Source organism: Manacus vitellinus, unplaced genomic scaffold, assembly GCF_001715985.3.
Source record: "Manacus vitellinus isolate BGI_N305 unplaced genomic scaffold, ASM171598v3 scaffold_14_pilon, whole genome shotgun sequence".
Classification (NCBI taxonomy): Eukaryota; Metazoa; Chordata; class Aves; order Passeriformes; family Pipridae; genus Manacus; species Manacus vitellinus.
The window spans coordinates 12579910-12599391 of NW_021939063.1; the positions used below are offsets into that span (position 1 = coordinate 12579910).

The 19482-nt window shown below is 36.2% G+C and overlaps 1 protein-coding gene across 22 annotated transcripts in view; it reads right to left on the minus strand.

Annotated features, from left to right (window-relative positions):
* SLMAP (sarcolemma associated protein) overlaps positions 1 to 19482 on the minus strand; it is an 82155-nt gene that overhangs the window by 25024 nt on the left and 37649 nt on the right. For 7 of the 22 annotated variants that reach the window (XM_018068503.2, XM_018068489.2, XM_018068494.2 and 4 more), the window contains exons 3-13: positions 17447 to 17519; positions 16204 to 16240; positions 14754 to 14816; positions 13268 to 13363; positions 12908 to 12979; positions 12138 to 12278; positions 10353 to 10490; positions 8939 to 9107; positions 8803 to 8853; positions 8213 to 8263; positions 4587 to 4649 (exon numbers count right to left, since the gene is read on the minus strand). In XM_018068503.2, the coding sequence (XP_017923992.1) occupies positions 4587 to 4649; positions 8213 to 8263; positions 8803 to 8853; positions 8939 to 9107; positions 10353 to 10490; positions 12138 to 12278; positions 12908 to 12979; positions 13268 to 13363; positions 14754 to 14816; positions 16204 to 16240; positions 17447 to 17519 (954 nt within the window). The remainder of the gene's footprint in view (positions 1 to 4586; positions 4650 to 8212; positions 8264 to 8802; positions 8854 to 8938; positions 9108 to 10352; positions 10491 to 12137; positions 12279 to 12907; positions 12980 to 13267; positions 13364 to 14753; positions 14817 to 16203; positions 16241 to 17446; positions 17520 to 19482) is intronic. The other 15 variants (XM_018068496.2, XM_018068502.2, XM_018068495.2 and 12 more) reach the window with 6 other exon arrangements.

Consider the following 19482-nt stretch of genomic DNA (forward strand, 5'->3'; position numbering starts at 1 on the left):
CCTGATAACCAGGCAGAAAACTGAGTTTGCTGCTTACTCCATGTGCTGTAAACAGGTAACTGAGACATGGAGAAGACTGGATGAACAGCACATATAGGAGAGTTCAGATTCAGGAACCTGGATGACAGTAAATCCTTTTCAAAATTTTAATTAAAAAAAAAACAAAACCAAAATAGTGAGCTTTAGTCAGCATGTCCAGCTTCAAGCAGCTCTGAAGGTTAGCCTGTCCCTGTACTCCTCCATTGGCATGCTGCTGTAACCATGACAATCTAAGGACAGATGCAGGACAGGATTTGTGAGGAGGCACTTTTTTCAACCCTAGATGGTAGACAAGCTTTCAGACAAAAAAACCAAAACCACCTGAGATTTGAAGAAGGGTTTGCATGGCCAAAAGATTGCCCTGTCCTCTTTCCTCCCCCATTGCCAGGTAAACCAGTCTAAAAGAGATGTTCCCTCCAACTACTTTTATCCACAAATATTGTCCGGCATTCCTGTAACATTTTACTAATACTGCTTCAGAAATACACAGAACAGCACACTGGATTTTTAGAATTGGCTTCAGGTCTCAAGCAACTGTAGGTGATAACTCATCATCCAAGTTCAGGACAGCCTCAAGTTCCTCAGAGCTGGGGAGAATGACTGTCCCCAGACCGAGGAAGGCACCGTGGAGGGAATCAAGTTACTGCAGCCACAAGTCAGGAGTTTGAGTGATATCAGGAGCCCTCTTCCATTTAAAAATAAAATAAATCTAATCAAAAGTCTCCATATATGATTAGTCCAGGACTCATCTGAGGCTGAAAGTGTGGTGGAGAGGAAGGCAGCAAGAAAACAGCCGGGAATTCTGCCTATAGATCTGAAGAAAACAGCTGAATGCAAAATCCAAGTAGTGATCAACTGCTTGATCTGAAGGAGTAACATCTCATCTATGCTAGACTGCCAGCTTAAAATAGGCTTCTATAATCAGTTTACAGAGCAAAACTTAGCTTTATGAAGTGATGGATCTTGTAGTTTTCTGAATGCAGTAACAGCTAAATCCAGAATAGTTACAGCACAAAACAACAAAACTAATCTTCTCGAGGCAAATGTTTTCCAAACTGAAACTTTTGCAGCAGCTCTTTACACTCAGTTCCCATGGCTAAAAGAAACTCTCTCTATTTTTTTTTTATTTCCACCATGGCTGTTTTCTAGTGTCCATTATAGATTTCACCATTTGTACACACGGTTTCTCCTTGACACTATTTCTTCAGCCAAGACTTTCAGCAGCAGCATCAGAGTCCCTTGCCCAGCTTGCCCAGCACAGCCAGTACTTTTCACCTGGGGACTGACATCTCTCCTAACTTACAGAAGGCTGTGTTTAAAGAATGTTACCATTAGGGTATTTTGAAGCCAACAAAAAATAGTTTATTTCAGTGTGCTGGCATGTATTTACATAATACACAGAACATCTTTAATTTCTGGCACAAAAGAATTTTATCTGTCATGCTATCCAGTCACTACTTAACAAAGTCACAGAAAGTAGCAGAGAGATATATATATATAATAAATAAATGCTTTTACTGAAACAATCTGCTGTGAAATTAAGCTTTCAGTTCATCTTTCATATTCCTTTTTGCTGATGAATGTAGTTCATAGGCAGCTTCCCTTTAGGTTTTTAGTCATTTCCTATCTTTTCAAATTAAGAACTCCCTTTTAGATTTGGGTTGCCTATCACTGTGTGCAATACAATAGCTAAGATCTGTTAACATTAAAATTACCACTTAAGTAACATGTTCCCAATACATTTAATGGTTTTGTACCAAAATAAGTCTTCGAAGGAGGCCAGTTTTGAAAATCAAAATAAAAGCAAACTTGACCCTCAACACACAAATTTCCAGTCATCTGAAAAAAGTGATACTAAAGAGCTTTACCTTTACTTGCCACATGCAGGTCAAATGGAAAAGTTAAAAATAACTATTCAATACATCCAAAAACTACTAATAACAGCTTCTTAAACATCAGTTTGGTAAAAAGTAAAAACATTGACTTGCATTTCAAATCATAAATGCAAAAATCACAAAATAAGGGGAAAAAAATAAGGACACAAGAAAGGGTTAGATTGGAGGGAAAGACAGGAAGCTAGCAGGGTAAATCTCACTTTTGTCTATACATCATCACCATTTTTGGTAATAATTCATATGAACTAATCAAAAAGAAGCACCATGACTTTTGCTGTCGGTGTCACTGATTTTCACCAGTGGTTATTGAAACAAGAAAAGCTATGGAATGAGCAACAAGTGAACTGGATGCAATGATCAGAAAGTAACAGACTTCCCAGATCATTCAGAGCCAGATCTCATAATACTGTGCAGATGCTGCAAATCAGGACACGCTACTAAATCAAATTGTGAGCGTACTGTGCTTAAAAAAAAAAAAAATCAAAATAATTTAAAAATACCTTTAAAAACCTACAAAGGTGGATTTCACAAACAACACTACCAAAATCAAGCATTCAAGCTGCACTGCAACTAGGACTTCAGTGTCCTGTTATTTCTGCCCCATCAAAAATATTCCAGCTTTAGTACTTCAAGAGGTTTTAATTGCTCTGAACTGATGAGCACTTTCAACTGCCTTGTACCTCCACAGCCACTGTTTGTATAGAATACCAGACTGCTTAAACAGCTCAGTTTTCTTCTTGTGCTATCCTCCATACTCCAATTCCTTTACTCAAAGGGGTTTTCCTCATTTCTCTGCTTGTGCTTTCCCCATTTAAGTGCTTTTCCCCCAGAACTGTGGAGATGCACACTTTCCACGCAGTACAAGCACACCAACTCAGAACCTTCCCTTCTTGACCAACTGGATGGTTGTCTCAATTCTCCTTTTGTTTTTAGATTTCTCCTATGGTTTGCAGATCCTACAGTTTCAGTTCCTCTGCTTCTATTACAAAACAGTAAGTCCTATATCACACAACTTTAATGAGTGACTCCTGTTTCTGGGATTTTTATTGTACTATTGTGTTTTAAGTAATAAACCTGCTCCTCTCTCTATACTTAATCCTTGGGGCAAAACTCCTACGTGGTACCACATGATGAACTATATATTCTTTCTTTATATTGCCAATTCTACACTTCAGTATTTGCTGCATACCTTAAAACTCAAGTTCCTGAAGATCTCTGGAACTATAAATTTTCTCACCAGAAGTTCCTAACCCTCAATGCTACACAGAGCAAAGAACAGGAGTAAGACTGAAAGGCAGTATTTACATACAGAAGGAAAATAACAGATCCTGCAGTTTGCAGTTTTTAACCTCGTGATATTGTGAGGTCTGATTAAACATATTTGAATTTGGAAAAGGCAAACTTTCAACCCAAGTAGGAATTGTTGACTTGGAATCTTTTTTTTGCTCTCAATGGGAAATAAAAAGCTTAGACTGTTGTAGAAAATGCAAAATCCTGAACCCTTTGAACTCATTCTTTTCCAAGTGAGGCGATGGAGGCCCTAAAGTGTCTTCACCCTGTAGCTTTCCATCTCTCAAGAACAGATAGGGCATAAACACATGGAACTTTATTTTACTCTTATTACTGATTCAATCACATCCTAGAATCTTTTGATACTGAGAATTACTTTTCCTTCTCAACAGTTACAAGATTGGTCATATTTAGTTTGCAGAAGTGATACTAATCCAAGTTCTGCTAAAATAGGTTAAGCTAACATCCAAACAATGAAAACAGGCAACCAATCTGTATTTGAACATCATTCAGTGTGCTATTCATGTTCAGTCTAGACAAAAATAAAGATTACTCAAACATTTAACTTCATTTTTATGTACTGAATAAAGATGATTCATGTGTGATCTTTGCAGAATTTAGAATTATTTTAAACAGCAGCCTGACATAAGATAGCTACCAGCCATTTTTAAAAATAAACAGTTTTCAAATAAAGTTTTAATTTTCTTAGACAAACACTGCCAGTATCACATCATTCAGTTTATAGCACTGCAACCCTTATCACCAGCAGTAAAGTCACACAAGTCTGCTGCACTTCCTCATCAAAATTTAAAAGGGAAGAGTCCCACAGACATAATGTCAGAAAAAAGATAATCTCTTGTTTCTGCTTCTAATTGCTTCTCTGTGCTCAACTTTAGGTACATAATTTCTACAAACTCTTGAATAAAAAATTAATTCTTTATGCTACAAACCAGTTTTATTTGAAGTGTAACAGTACTCTTCTCTCTTTTTATTGATATGTGAAAAGGCATCATTGCCTTATCTCTGTCCTACAAGCTTGTGATGTATGTTTAAACTGACAGAGTTAGGCTTTCAACTTAATTTGTACCAGGTGAAAAATTACACTCAGTTTTAAACACTGTGTTGCAACATCACCACCCTTTTGTTGGTCAGGGCACAATAATGGATTAACTGCTACAAAGAGATGATGTGACGATTGCTTTGAAGAGCAAAGATACCCTCACTGCTCCTACAGACCCTGCTTGATATCACAATGCCACAATTCTACAGAAAAATTAAATAGCAGTGACAATTCTGGTTTTCATCCACCTTTTCTGGGTTTTCTGTTGTTTTTAAAGCAAATGTGAACACTCTTGTACTCACTCTGACATTCTATGAACTGATGAATAAAAGTGCAGTCCCCTCCACTCTTTGAAAGAAAGTGCTCTAGTAGAGAAAGAAACACTTAAGTTTACACCTTCTTATCATTTTCAAATTGATGCATCAAAAAATTTGAAAGGCATATTAACAATATTTGTAATTGTGTATTCACAGTGAACTTTTGAAATCTGAGTTAATATGCAAGCAGACAAGACATGAAATTGAAATGGTGTCTGAGTGATACTAGGAAATAAGATTACTCTTTTGAACTGATCAGAAGGAAGTACTTCAATTGCCTTTTCAAAAGAAATGTGTATTTAACCTATATTCTTCAGCATTTTTATTAGCTTTAAAAGGGTATTTAAGTTTTTCATTAGTCTTCATGTTGATTCTTCATCTCTAATACCCACTTGAAATGAAAAACATTTATTTTAAAAGTGTTGTTGAATATCTTCCTTTACTTTTTAAACGGTTTCACTGCACAATTTTTGAAAGGACAGTTCTACAGTAGAGATCCTAAAACTGGGCTCAATTTCCAGTTTACTCAAGTTGCTCCATGTGATTTTGTTCAGCTCCCAGCTCCATCATGTTCCTGCATCTCTTCAAGTGAAAAGTTGCCAACACTTCCTTCCTGGAGGATCTCAGAAACCATTTGACCAAGAGTCCAGCAGTCTGAAAATGCTGCTTTTAGTATAAACCTGCAGAATGTGGGACATTCTAACCAAACTGTTCAATCACTAGCTCTGACATCAGCAGCTCAGCTGCAATGCTGAGCTTTACTATACTTCAAAATTATTCTAAAAAGTATTTCTTTTCTGTATTCAAACTTTTTTTCCCTTTATACACAATCCTCTAAGTGACTGTATACAAATTTCTCATACCTTTCTTATGTAATACATGGCTCACAAAATTGTAAAGATGAAAGCCAGGTGTGGTGCAACTCACTGAGAAAAATACAACTCAGTTCTACCCAACTGTTTTGAAACAACTCAGTTCTGCACAGCTGTTATCAGGGGCTTGATTTATAGGCAAGTTCCTCTCTTCTGCACCAGCTTTTCCATATGTGCAGTGAGAGAAAATGAAGGCCCAACCACCATCATCTGAATACAGTTGCTTATAAAAAGTCTCTGCAAAGGCTATAACATGAGCTTTTAGTTCCTCTAGTCTGAATAGAGCTCTTGAATGCTGCTACAAAAAAAGTAGTGCAAACCCCTTGTTTTTGCCATGGCCAGGGAGTGTGTCTGTACACACACTCTGAGGCCTTGATCTGAAGTTTTGAGGGAGACAAAAGGAATCTTAAAAAACATACTGATTTTACACGGTTTTACAATTTTTCTCTTTTGTTGCCAAAGTTGCTCAATCTGCATTATAATTTCAAAATTCTTAGCTCTTCTAAAATAATGCAAGACTACTCAGCAAAAAAAAAACACCAGAAACAAAAAAACCCAACCAACAGTAACTGTCTCCTGCTGCTTTTTAGAGAACAAAATCCAAAATCTGGCAGAGCAAATGACTGCCCATCTGTCATACAAGGGGGACGGGACCGGAAGATCCGGAAAGGCACAGACTGTCATGAAGAGAACACAGGGCAGAAAGCTGGAAAATGCCAGGGAAATGTGGAAGGACCAAGTATGGCAGAGATGCAGAAGAATGTGGTACAACTGGCAGAATAATGGAAGACTATGCTAAAATACAGAATAATAAAATAGCATGGTATGTGCAGGACAAAAAAGGTGATAGACTGTATAAACACAGAAAGACAACTTGAATGAGCAGTTACATGTTGTCTGTATTAATAAAGACAAATAAATTGGCAAACAGCTTCCTAAAACTTCCAGGTTTAAGCACAAGTTCCACTGTTACTCATAGGACAAAGGAATCCATTTTGTCATCCATCCATGACATTGACTCATGCAATCCAGTGTAAGTCAAAAAGGGATTGCTTCTTCAACTTTGACAAAAAAGTATCAGTAATACAAAAGATACTTGTTATAATCACATCATGATTTTTAAACGGGCAATTTTTAAATCTGAACTGGTAAGAAGTATCAGTATTAAAAAAACTAAGAGGACATTCCTACAAACTATTTTAAACCAAACACAAAGTGTTTCTTTAAAAAAATTATACCTAATATGATGTTATAAATTATTTCTCTATAAAATTATCAGTATTTGAGCTCAACAGTTTTTACTAAATGTTTCAAATTAGTTCTAGGCTACTGTTTTTCACAGTATTGCCTGTTTTGCTAACAACCTCCAACAACCTCACTTTCAACATCTTTTTTTAGAATGAAGAATCCCAATCTTTATATTCCTCAGTTTTGCTTTGTAAAGATGTTAACTTTTGTGGGGTGGAAAGTTTTTAAAAAAAAATGAAAAAACAAAGGTAGATTTATTTCTTAACTAGTCTCACAACCATTAGAAGTATTAGCAACCTAAAATTATGCATCAGCAAGATGGATCAATCCATATAAAAATCAAATCTCATGGCAGTCCAGAGAACTGAGAACAGATGTTAACTGCTTGCACTGTGTGCACCACAGCTAAGTGATCAAAATCCTGAGGCACTGAGGGATAACCAGCACTCTTACATTAAGAGGAGGTTTAGATACAGCTCCTGTGGATGTTTAACAGACCTTTCCTCCTGCTCCAAATAACAACCATACAGTTATGTCATGACTAAACTTTTTATTTTGCTATTGGTGCCCCTAGTTAAAAACCTCTTAGTTTACAAATATGCTTTAAAACTGTGTTTCAAAAATACACACAGTAATCCTTCAACACTGTGAATATTAGTTCAAACTATGAGCTCTCTATATAGGTGCCTCAGCCTTTCAACTAACACTACCACCATTCCTCAGACTGTAAAAGAAAGTTACGTCAAGGAAAAAATAAAAATTGACACAGGAGGACAGATATATATCAGCCAATCAAACAATTTAGTGAATTTGGAATCAAACTGGAATACTCTTTACATGATATAGGCCATATTCTTACTGGAGAACTTCATTCAAGAAAAGTTCAAGTGTACGTTAAGATACATGAGCTAAAACACTTGGCTCTAACTAACTGGTCTGTAAGAAACCCTGTCATTTAGTTCAATCTGTATTAATTCCTGTTTCACATAAAGACAATCCTGAGCATTAAAAAATTAGTTTCTACTATTTATGTATTTTATATACTCACATTTTTCAAGTCAGTTATAAAAAAAGAGGTTTTGCTGACTTTACTTACCATACCAAATTTACTAGAAAAATGGTGTATTGTCTATGTGTTGCAAGAGAAAATAAATTCATGAGGAAAAGCAGTCAGTGAGTTTCCCACTTCCTTGTGTCACAAGCCTGATATGATTCAGTAAACTCCTACTGATTCCAGTGACAGCCCATCAAAAAAAAAAAAAAAAAAAAAAGAAAAAGACGACTTCCAAGTTGTTTTGTTACATTTTACAGAACCTTCTAAAAACACCCAGACTGAAAGTCTAAGCAAAAAAATGCTGGTCAGTGGAGTGGACAAATTCAATTTAAGTTTTCAAGAGAATATTATTCAAAGCAAAACTTTCAAGAACATTTTGAATTTGTTCAACTTCAAACATCAACCATAAGACAAAAGGTAGCCTTAAGATACACTACCTTTCTCTGTGCTCCCATTAATTTTAGGTATGAAGTCGTCAACTTGTATGCCTAGGATCAAGAAAGGGTATTATTTCTGGAACCAAGCAAGATTTTGTTTTGGGTTTTGTTTCTTTATAAATACAGCATTGTGAAATGTATCTGGCTTTTCATGCTACCTCCTCCTTCTAAGTACCTAATCAAACAAAGCAGGCAAAGTGTGATGGCTTTTTCTGCACTACAGACCACATTCCTGATTGTTCAAACATATGAAAGCTTACTAACATCCAAAGAATGACTGCTTATTACATATATACATATATATATCCTTTTATATATATATATAAGTAAAAGGATTTTAAAATGCATAAGGATGTAAAACCCCTCCAAGTCCGATCTCGGCACCGGGCCCTGGGCAGGCATTGAACACCCGCAGCACCAGCGCCCTCTGCCGACCCCTGTCCCCTCTCCATGCCCGGGAGAACTCCCTACTGGGACAGGGGACACAGAACTCCTCTGCCAGACACCGGGAACACGAGACTGTCATAGCAAAAGTTAAGGAACAGAAAATCCGGAAACCAGCTTGAAACAAGAAACTTGATCACACCTACCTAAGCTGTTGTGTTCTTTAAGAGTTTTCTCCTGAAGGTGTTCTAACCGTACTGTAAACAGAAGTCCAAGAGAAAGATATTTCACAGATTAAAAGAAAAACAAATAACCAAAGTTTCTCCCCCGCTAGTGACTAACCTTGCAAAGCTGTCAGGCGCTCGTTGGTGAAGTCATTGTCGGCCTGCAAAGCTTCTATTTTTGCTTGAAGCTCTTGCTCCCTTTCTTCCATTTCATCTATTTTATGCTGCAATTCCTTTTTCTCAGCCAGTCCTTTCTGCTGGATTTCTTCTTGTCTTCCTTCTGCTACCTGCTCAAAAAAGGTGAAAAAAATCCCCAAACAAATGAAACTTAACACGTGAAAGAATATGTCTCCTTGATTTTTGTATAGCTAAATGGATCTAAGTAACTGTCTTTGCTAGTCAGATAAAGAAAGCAGAAAAACCGCAAAATCTACTGTTTTTCTATAAATTTCTCTGCAAGTACAGTAAGACAGAAAGAATCTCAAAATACCTTAACTAACTTTTTGTCCGAGGAATATAAATTTTACAGTAGCAGGGTCCAAGAACTAAGAAACACCTGAAGTCTCCCAGCATCTCAAATCAATCACAACTCAAGAGCCCTTCTGAACTGAATGCACACTGACTGCACAGACCAACTTGACTGAAGCCACATCTTTTTCCTTGCTGGATCTCATGGTAAGTTCCAAAGACTCTTCTCCCTCAAAGCTAAGCAATAAGTTTCAGTTTTGACCCTTCTGTGTATACTCAGCATCATCTTTAACTCATAACTGCTCTAAGACCAGCAACTGAACCTTTTAATTTGGAAAGAAAAATCTTCTGTCTGAGATGCTGAATTAGGACTCAAAGAACCCAAGAGTATTTATCCCGGACAAATGCAACAAGTATCTCATCCCTCCACATACAGCACCACTACCTTCCTCCTCCACAGCTTCTACTTATCTAGATTGGAAACTCCTGAGGAACAGGACTTATCATGAAGTGTTTATTCTGTTCTCCAGCATAAAGGACCTTTAATTATATACATAGACATGTAGTTTAATTACAAACCTAACAGCATGTTCCTACCCCCTGGCAGCTGAGCCACATTATTACTACAAGGTGGGCTAGTTATGTTTGGAACTGCACAAAGAGGCAACACAAATTGCAAATTTATTTCTAATTCTAGTTTCCAATTCCACTACCTGTAAGATGTTTAAGTTGAAAGTTATTTGCCTATACAAAAGCAGCTGAATGTGAAGTTTTACACCTTACATAATTTTATCTTAAAATATATTTTGGCTTCAAAAATTTGGTAACTTTCAAAATGAACAGAAAAGAAATCTTTTTAGCAAGTGACTTAACTTATGACAGCTTCAAGTACATTAAAATCAAACCAAAAGAATATGTAAAAGATGATATGCATCTTTCTATCATTAACCTGTTGTTTAAAAAGCTTCACAACCTTTACTGATTACTACATTAGAAATGAAATTGTATTTATTTGTTGCATTCATCACAGTTTCATCATATATCAGATTAAGTTCTGTCGTTACCTTTAGCTTGTCAGAAAGATCCTTAATTTCATTTACAGCTCCATTGTATTTATTAGCTAATTCCCTTAATTCTTCCTGAGTCCGCTCATTCATTTCTTTCAGGTGTGTACATTCATCTTCTGTATTACTTAAACTCCGCTGTAACACAGAATTATCATGCAATAAATAATAAAAAAGACACAATAAACTACCAAACACTAAAAATTATCTACTTTTTCCAAACGGTATATGTAACTAATCATGCTTAGCTGCTTTGTTCCTAGTCATTAAGGCTAAACAAACAGATCAGGTCTTGGCAAAACATGATCTATACAAAACTAATGCTCTACTTAAAGAACAGATTATGTGAAAAAAAAATTGGTTTATGTATGTGGGAAAAAAAAACCAAACCAAATACCTCACAGTGGGCTATATAATTGTGAATAAAGAACTGAAAAGTGTGGTCCCACTCCACCATTCTCTTCCCTTTCATGATAAGCTGAAAGTTCTATAATATTTTTTAATTCAATGTAATCAACAGATTTCATCATACCTTTCACCCAGGAAAAAGATGATTTAAGACATTATAACAGCCAAATGGCTCCAAGGAAGCATTCTAAATCTTTTTTTGTACTTCATAATGTGGAAAAGCATCTAAACTAAGGTCGCCTTGCTCAAGAGGCAGCTGGGTCTCCAGGAGGCAAGGAATGCTCCTGAAGTTCAGACAGCAGCACAACTAAATGGTGTAGAGAGTTGCCTCCTCACAGCTCAAGGTTTGTTTCTTTGATCATCAACTCATTTTTGGTCTTTGGTGGGGGGGATTCATTTTGGGTTTAGGGTTTTTTGGGGAGTTAACAAGCTCTGACCTAGTTCTCCTTCACAACCAAAAGACCTTTAAACAGAAGTGCATTAAAAACTACATTATATAATAATCATTAAAGAAAAACTCTCAACCAGGAGCCAATGACTTTTCTGTGTGGAGAGATAAGTATGTGGCAGGAAGCACTCAAGCAAACCTCTTACTGAAGTTAAATTATTATTTCTCCCTCATAAGTCAAAGTAAAGAGGAACAAGTAGAATAAATGTCAGCACATTCTTCTCTTAGGATAGGAAAGGAGAAGAAAGCTAAAAGTAAACATAAACTCCAGTCATTAACAAACCTGCCAAGAACTATTACAACATAAGAAGGTGTATTTAAGTAAAATCTCCTAAGGTTATTTATTATAGCATTGCATTCTCTGAAAACCATGAAGAGAATAGACTTTCTGCACTTAAGTCCTATGAGACTTCTTGATCTAAGGGAACATAGCAAATAATGATAAAGGAAAAAGAAAATAAAGGAAAAGATAGTGATGAAAGATATTACAGGGGCAGAAATCTTATTTGAAGAAAGTGTCCATCACTTTGAATCATAAAAGCTCATTCTTAAGTGTACTTTGTACAAGTAGTTAAGTGTATGTTTCCATAAATTTTACAGTTTAAACAAGGTCTTACAGCATTTTTTTAAAGCATGTATGTTGTTTTCCCCTCACTTGTCTCCCACACATACTAATTTCTGTAAGACAGCTTCACGAATTTTGAAACCTGGCAGAAAAGGGAGGAGCTGCAATAATAGCTTCTCTAACTGTTTTAACAATTTTAGTATTGTCCAACAGGAGAAATAAACAGTACTACTTAATACCCTGCAAGTGTCAGGGTACAACAGATTCTGGCATACTACACATTAGGCAACAAAACAGGGATTTAAGTAGCAACAGTTACAACTATTTCAGCATTTCCAAAGGACTGGAAATGAAACTTCCATACCTCCACTTCAGACAATTTTCTGACCACTTCGATTTTCTCCTGAAGGACCCGCCTCAGGGACTCTTTGGCTGTTGTCTCATAGTTGTGTTTGTCTTCCTGTAATGCTATAAGCTCTTTTCGTATACTGTCTTCTGTTTGATTCTGGAAATGTAAAACAATTCAAAGATAGGATGTAAATTAGTATTTGGCTGATTAAATATAATAGAGACCATGGTAAAGCCTGGTGTATTAAAAGTAGGTAGCAATTTCTGATAGATGGGAATATGCTGTCTACAAATCAGTGATCAAAGATGCTTGACATAACTGGGTGTAAACCATTTTTTTAAGTGTATGTATAGCAGCACACATTCAGTGGTCAGATTAAAATACAGGAAAATGATGGGGCTTTTATTGGACACTGTTATGACAATCTCAAGCGTAGGAGGCCTACGAGGTACCCCACAAAATACCTCAAATGACACCTGCAGAAAAATTTCTTACAACGTAGGTAGTTGAGAGGAAATAGAAACAAAACAAAAATTAAAATTCAAGGCAGGCATAAGTGGCTTAAACAATAATCAAGGCAGTGCATATTTGTTTCTCAGACAGTACATGGACAATGAAATTCCATGAAATACAGAACAGAGCTACTCAGATTATCAAAACTGCACAGGTTCATTTTAGAAAGTTTATGTTCCAGTTGCTTTCCTACAACCAACTAATTTCAAAAAACACTCCAAAAGAGGTATCTTTCAGAATTACTAACATTTAACTTTAGGTGAACTACTTACCTTTGAACAAGCCTGTAATTGATTTCCCATAACCTCTAGTCTTGATAGCAGCCTGTCTTCATCTATTAAAGCCTAGCAGAAAAGAAGCATCACCTTGATATTAATATGTGCTTTATGTAGTGCCAGTAGAGTTCTGCTTTAAAGACCTGAATTCTGTTGGAGTATTCACTACCAATAGCTATTTCAAACTGGCACATAATCACTAAATTCATTAAACATTATCTTTTTCACAGTTTTAGAGAACCACCATACAGTTTTTATTGTTTCTCCTGCTTTCCCACCCCATTGTTTGTAAATTGGTAGCTAAAAATTTATGTTACTGCATCATTCAGTCCATAGGAAAAGGATGCCTGCAGATACCTGCCAACTAGTATCTGAAGCCTCTTGTGTGACAGCAAGTAATCGCTGAAGGGTTGCCAGCTTCTGTTCCAACATTTGTTCCCGATGTAAGGCTTCCTGTGAAGAGAGCAGGGCACCAGTCAGTTCAGCTAGAACAACTCAGAAAATCAGAAGCAACAGAAGAGACCACAAAATACAAGAAAAAAAAAGGAAATGTGACAAGCACTGTCATATATTCAAAACCATAATAACCCCATTCCATTTTATCCATCCACACATTTATTTGGATAGTCTAATTAGAAAATGATATCCTGTAACCTCAGGTTCCTGAAAACCTTCATTTTTCATGCATCTGGTGCACATGCTGAGGACACATGGCTGTTCTTTCCAAGACTTGAAAACACTTTGTCTTTTGTCAATAATTTGAGTAACAAAACTGCAGACACCAAAAGGCAGTTTGGCAGCTCCCATGGAATGAGCTGCTCATCCTCAAATCAGGTCGCAAAAGAAAAATGCCAAGCAAGAACTACTATTTCTGTTTGATTTTTGGTTTATGTCAGTGAGATAGAAGAGCATCTTCGTTAACAATTCCAGGATATGGAGAGTGAACAGATTGGGGAGTGAGTATGTATTTGGCTTCCCAAGAAAGAGCATCTGCCTGAGCTGCTTCCTGCTATGTCAGCAAATACATATAAAGACAGTATCTATCTCAAAAGCCTCAGCATTTATGTGAACAAATAAAAATTGCCATTATCTAACAAAAACAGGCAAAATAAATCAGTAGAACTACATATAAATTAAACCTAGACAGAATTTACCAGTAAAAATGGTTTCTTATCTTTTGCAGGAAGCTGATTTTGTGATCCTTTCTAAATTGTGTACTTATATCTATTAGCACACCCTTTAATGTGTTGCCATTTTGCAGTCTAACCCTTTTGTGACATGACATCTTTTGGGGAAAAAACACACCTACTAAAAGTGACACAGAAGCAGGTACAGAAAGGCTGGTGATGCCAACGAGGAAGAAGAGCTGCCAGCACTGTTTCCAGTGGACACCGGGTCAGAAATATTCACACTGAGTTTACATTCCCAGAAACAAACTAGTTCTTGACACATGAAATGACCTCTTGTGTTGCCTTTCTTGTGTTACTATGACTTTTCTACACATCCACAGCAATGGATGATAACAAAAACATCATGAGCAAAGGAAAATTGGGGACAGCAGGGTAGGAGAGAAGAAAAGCCAGGAAAAGCAAGTACACAGCATTCATGAGGTTTCTATATAGGAAACTTCCATGTTTCCTCTAAAAAAGACATAGCTTATACTGCTCAAGCAAAACCCTGAAAGTTTACACAAAACTACACCATGTGCAATTACACTGTTTTACATTGTTTCACTACAGAAAAGGTTTATGGTGTTCTTGTTTACAAAACCCAGGCCCAAAGATAAAGCATAAGGTTTGCCTTGAACAACAATTAAACGAAATGCCTTTAAAAGAAAACCTACTTGTAGATACTGTGAAAGCTGAAACAATTCCTGAGAATACATACTGGGAGTGTTAGCAGCAACCTGAAAAAGAAGGTAAGTAAGAATCAGAACGGGTTTGGATTTCTCATTAAAGTCAAATAATGCAAAATTCATTTAAATCTAGCCATGAAGGCAAACTTACAATTATCTAATAATAGCATTTTCATTCATTTATTGTTCCATTACTATTTATGCTTTGTTTTATCATAGAACTTCCCAACTCTGGACTGAGGTCCCACTTTGTTTATGTCTTCACAAGTTCTTGAACCACCAACACACCAGTGAGTTTAAGTCTATTGTTACAATTGAGATTCAACTGACAAAAAAACCCAAGGGGCACAAAAGTGAAGCCATTCAACCCAAGGACAAACACAAATTGTGGGCTTCCAACTCAATGTCATCGCACACACGTTACAATCACACATCTCCTGTTGAGCTACCCCTTTATCATCCCCCTTTATAAGTATCTATTTCAGATTTCAGGAATATCTGTACTATTTTTAATCATAAATGAAACTGCTTGGGTTGTTTTGCAGAGTTTTTTGACAGTGAAATATATTTATTTTCTAAATCTTGTAGGCTTTTAACTGTTTTCAGTTATACCTGAAGTCCCTCCTCAGAATTTCCACCCTTCCCCCTGGATTCAAGCCACATACACGGTTTTGAAACCAACTTAAGCACAGCCTATAAACCCCTTGGGCTGCTGACTTCACAAGTAAGCTTCCACAGCTCCTTGACATTTTGTTCTTCAGGTATAGGTTCTCTGATTCAAATCTACTTAAGTTAATCTTTCTTTTTAGAAGCTTGAGAAATAATTCCTGATCACTTTTCTCAAGGATGTATCTATTAACAGCTTTTCTACAAATCCCCCACATTACCAAAACTGAGTTTAAGAATTACACTTGACAATACTGATTCCAAGACTCTACAGTGAGCAATTCTGGCTACACAAGAGAAGCAGAGAGGTCTGGTCTCAATCTTCCTTCAGATCACGACAGACCACTTTGCAGACACTGCAGTGCAGCTTCTCCTCCATAAAAACATGATACAAAGACAACAGAGCTCATCTAAACACCAAATCATAAGCTGCTCTTGGGTCCCACAGAACAGATGAAACATTAAATTATGCAAACCTGTTGGTCTGTCAATCTGTACCTGGAAATTAATTATCTTAACTCAGTAGTTTTGTTCCAAAGACATGTTTCAGGTGCCATAATGTAAAAAGTCAAACTACCTTCAAATATACACTGTAATACTGCACTACTTCTCTACCTTAAGTGCCACTCAAAATATTAAACTAGGTAAAAGCAGACAGTAGAAAACATATCTAAATGTAACTGGACAGACTCCACCACTTCTTCATCTTTATAACAAGTCTGAAAACAGCATGTGGCTGAATAAGGCATAAACCAGTAAATTACTGAATTACCTTGTCAACAGGACTTGGTAATGGAGCATGGATAACACTAAAAAAAAATAAAGAAAGTGAACACAAAGTGCAGAATAGCAGTTCAAAAATCCAGGAGATCACTAGTTTTGTGCATTTAATCAAGATGCTTTGTATTTTTAAGTTCACTCTTCAGATGAAGTTGAAGAGTTAATACACAAACATGTAAAAACAGTTAATACTGTGCTGTGAGGCTTTTTCAAAGTTACAGAACTACATCAAATTATAAATACAGGAGCTATTCTAAAAGCTCTCTTTACCAACTTTTATTTCAGTATTCACATAAATTGATTCTTTAAAAATTAGTTTATTAGGATTTAAACCAATTTACACAAAACAATAAATATTAAAGGAGTGGATATACTATTCTCGTTTACAAATTCAACAAACTGAGTAAAATAATATTTGGTAAATTAACAGAATTTTGTACATTTTCACTAGAGTAAATGCTATACTTGCACATTTTCAGAAGAACTAAAAGTTTAACACTCCACATTTCTACTATTACTTATTAGGACATGAAATTATATGCAAATTTTCCCATAACAATTTATTTTTACCTATCTTCCCAGAAGACAAGACACCCTAAAGCTTCATGCAAGTGTTTCTGGATAGTAATGATAAAAGAATATTTTAATAAGCAATATAAAACATACAATTGTTGATAATGAAAGATGATTAAAATTATGTCATTTGAAATTGGCACTCAGAGCAACAAAATGTTTAAGGTTTTGGTTTCTACTACTCTGTGCAAATTTCTTCTAAGTATGCTCACATGCACAGAAAACCCTGTCAATACTCAGTTGAGTTTCCATGAACTTCACTTTAGTAGAGTTTATGTGCATTTAAAGGAGCAAAAATAATAATCCCAACTAAAGAAAGAGGGAAGGAGAATTTTCTCATTTGCTTTCTTTTTTCCTATATTTTTCTGCTTCTAATGCCCATTTCAGCAGACTAAACCACAAACAGTCAGAAAAGCTCAACTTCATAAGAAATTGTTTCTTCTTTTAGAAAACCTTTTTATTCTTCATAGTTAATTTCTAAAAGCTACAAGCATATGAGATTTCTTTTTCACAATGCCTGCAAAAGAACCATGCTCTCCTTGCACTTTCTTTGCACAGTCACGGGAAAATAAACTGTTCCTACACTGATTTTAAACATAATATCAATCAAATCCTCATTATACAGTAGTTGAGTTCTGCTATACATGAATATTTATTCTTACTCTGATCGCAATCGAGCTTCCATTCCATCTGGAAGGAACAGTTTGATTGTGGAGACTATACATCCATGGGTAACTGGAAAGAAACAAATACTAAGTCATCATGATTCACTACTATTGAATTGTAAATTCAGTGCTTAGTGTTATAGTAACAATCAAATCATGTTAAGAAACCCTGAGACAGGCAAAGAAGAAGAGGCATGAACACCTTCAAGCACCAGTGCCTGGGTTTGCCTTCCTGAGTCTCCTCTGGAGACAGGAAACTTCAGCGTTACAAACTCCAAGGGGCTCTGCTGTGCACTTAGTCCTGGCTGTGGAGCAGTTCCAATTCTTCCACGTGCAGAAGAAATACCTGAGTCTTGTCTTTTCTATAGTAATTTAAAAAGTTATTGGTGTGTTTTTTGAACCTAAAATGAGGAAGGAAGAATGCATCTTACCTGAGCTAGGCAATGGGAATGCAGAGGTATAAACAAAATAACGAGCCACCTTTTTGACAAGATTCCTACAAGCACATCCAGGGACAAAAGGCAACACACTCAACTTCTGTCACTGACAGTCACTTCAACATCTGGAACTTGCCAAGTAGTTGTTATTTACAAACAAGGATCAAAAAGGAAATGCAGAGGAAGTGTGTAGGAACCACTGAGAAGTACATCCTCTCTAACACCATAAGCAGCATTATTCAAGACAAAACATCTCTATTTTGGGATGCTCGTGCACATCTAATGCACAGCCCTAGATGGCCTCTCATTTCAGAAGAGGAAACCTTGTTTCTCAAGGACTAAATTCAAGATTCTTTGAACTCCAGAGAGATTCTAAGGAATAAGAGGAGGAAATGCAATATTTGATTTCTACATCAAGCTTTCTTCACAGTGTTTCCCGAATATGTTACAGTTACCAGTTTCAATGTCTTTGCAAACAGTTAAATTATGTCTGAGTTTTAGTTGGTTTTTTCCTTGTATGGTTCTATGAATTGGGAAGTAAAAATTATTTCTGGATACATGGAAAGATACATTGTACCCAAAATACCACCACAAGAGAGATACAAATGAGTATGTGGTCACCTATCATATACTACTATACCTCAAGCACCCATCAAGGTACAAAATAGTTGCTCTACTTTCACAGTTATTAATATCAGCAAAACAGTTAATCTAGCTTTGAAAAAAAGGGCAATGGGCATTTTAGGACATCGGTAATACTCTGGGGAAATGAGACAAGTCTTTGAGGAAGCTACCTCAATAGAATCTAAAAATACAGGAGAAATGATCCAACTAAGCCGAGTTGTTTTTAACCTTTATCCATAGCTAAAAGCTAATGCTTTGGAGACACATCCTCCTGGCTACAGCACCTTGTTTTTTCAAGCTGATCTGGTAAAGTATTACACTTATATGCCAGGCCAAAATAGATTAATCTGCAAGGTTTGGGCTCTTTATTTATAATGGAACAAATCCATTCTTGCAAAAACATTTAAAAATTACATTATATAAAATAATATTAGCTGTAGCTAATATTACATATTACAGGCTGTAGCCTGTAATACATAGCTTTCATAATGAAGAATCTTCAAGAGGAAATTAGTGATTTCAATAAGAAAACATTAGGGTATCTGAAATTAAATTCCAACAGACACCTTTACCTTTGGGTCACATATCAGGTAGGTCTAATGTGAGATTACATAATTGTGAAGTTTCTCTGTCAACAACCAGACAGGAAAAAAAAAATCCCCTAAAAGCTGCAGGAGCTTTATTTGTGTAAAATATTACGATATAAAGAGCATTTAGCAAAAGACAGTGACTGGGAAAAGGTACCAAGCATTTTGATAAGTTTATAAAATAAAAACAATAAGAAAGAAAAAAACGACCCAAACCCCGCAGTCTGACCTTTAGCTATCAGTTAATTGTAATTGCAAAAATAACGAGAAAGCCTAAGGGAAAGGGAAAGCGACACAGAAAACACGACTACAGCGCTGACTGCACAGGACAGCAGTAACCGTTTAAATTGAGGTCTACGCCAAGCCAAGGCAGCGAAGCAAGCTC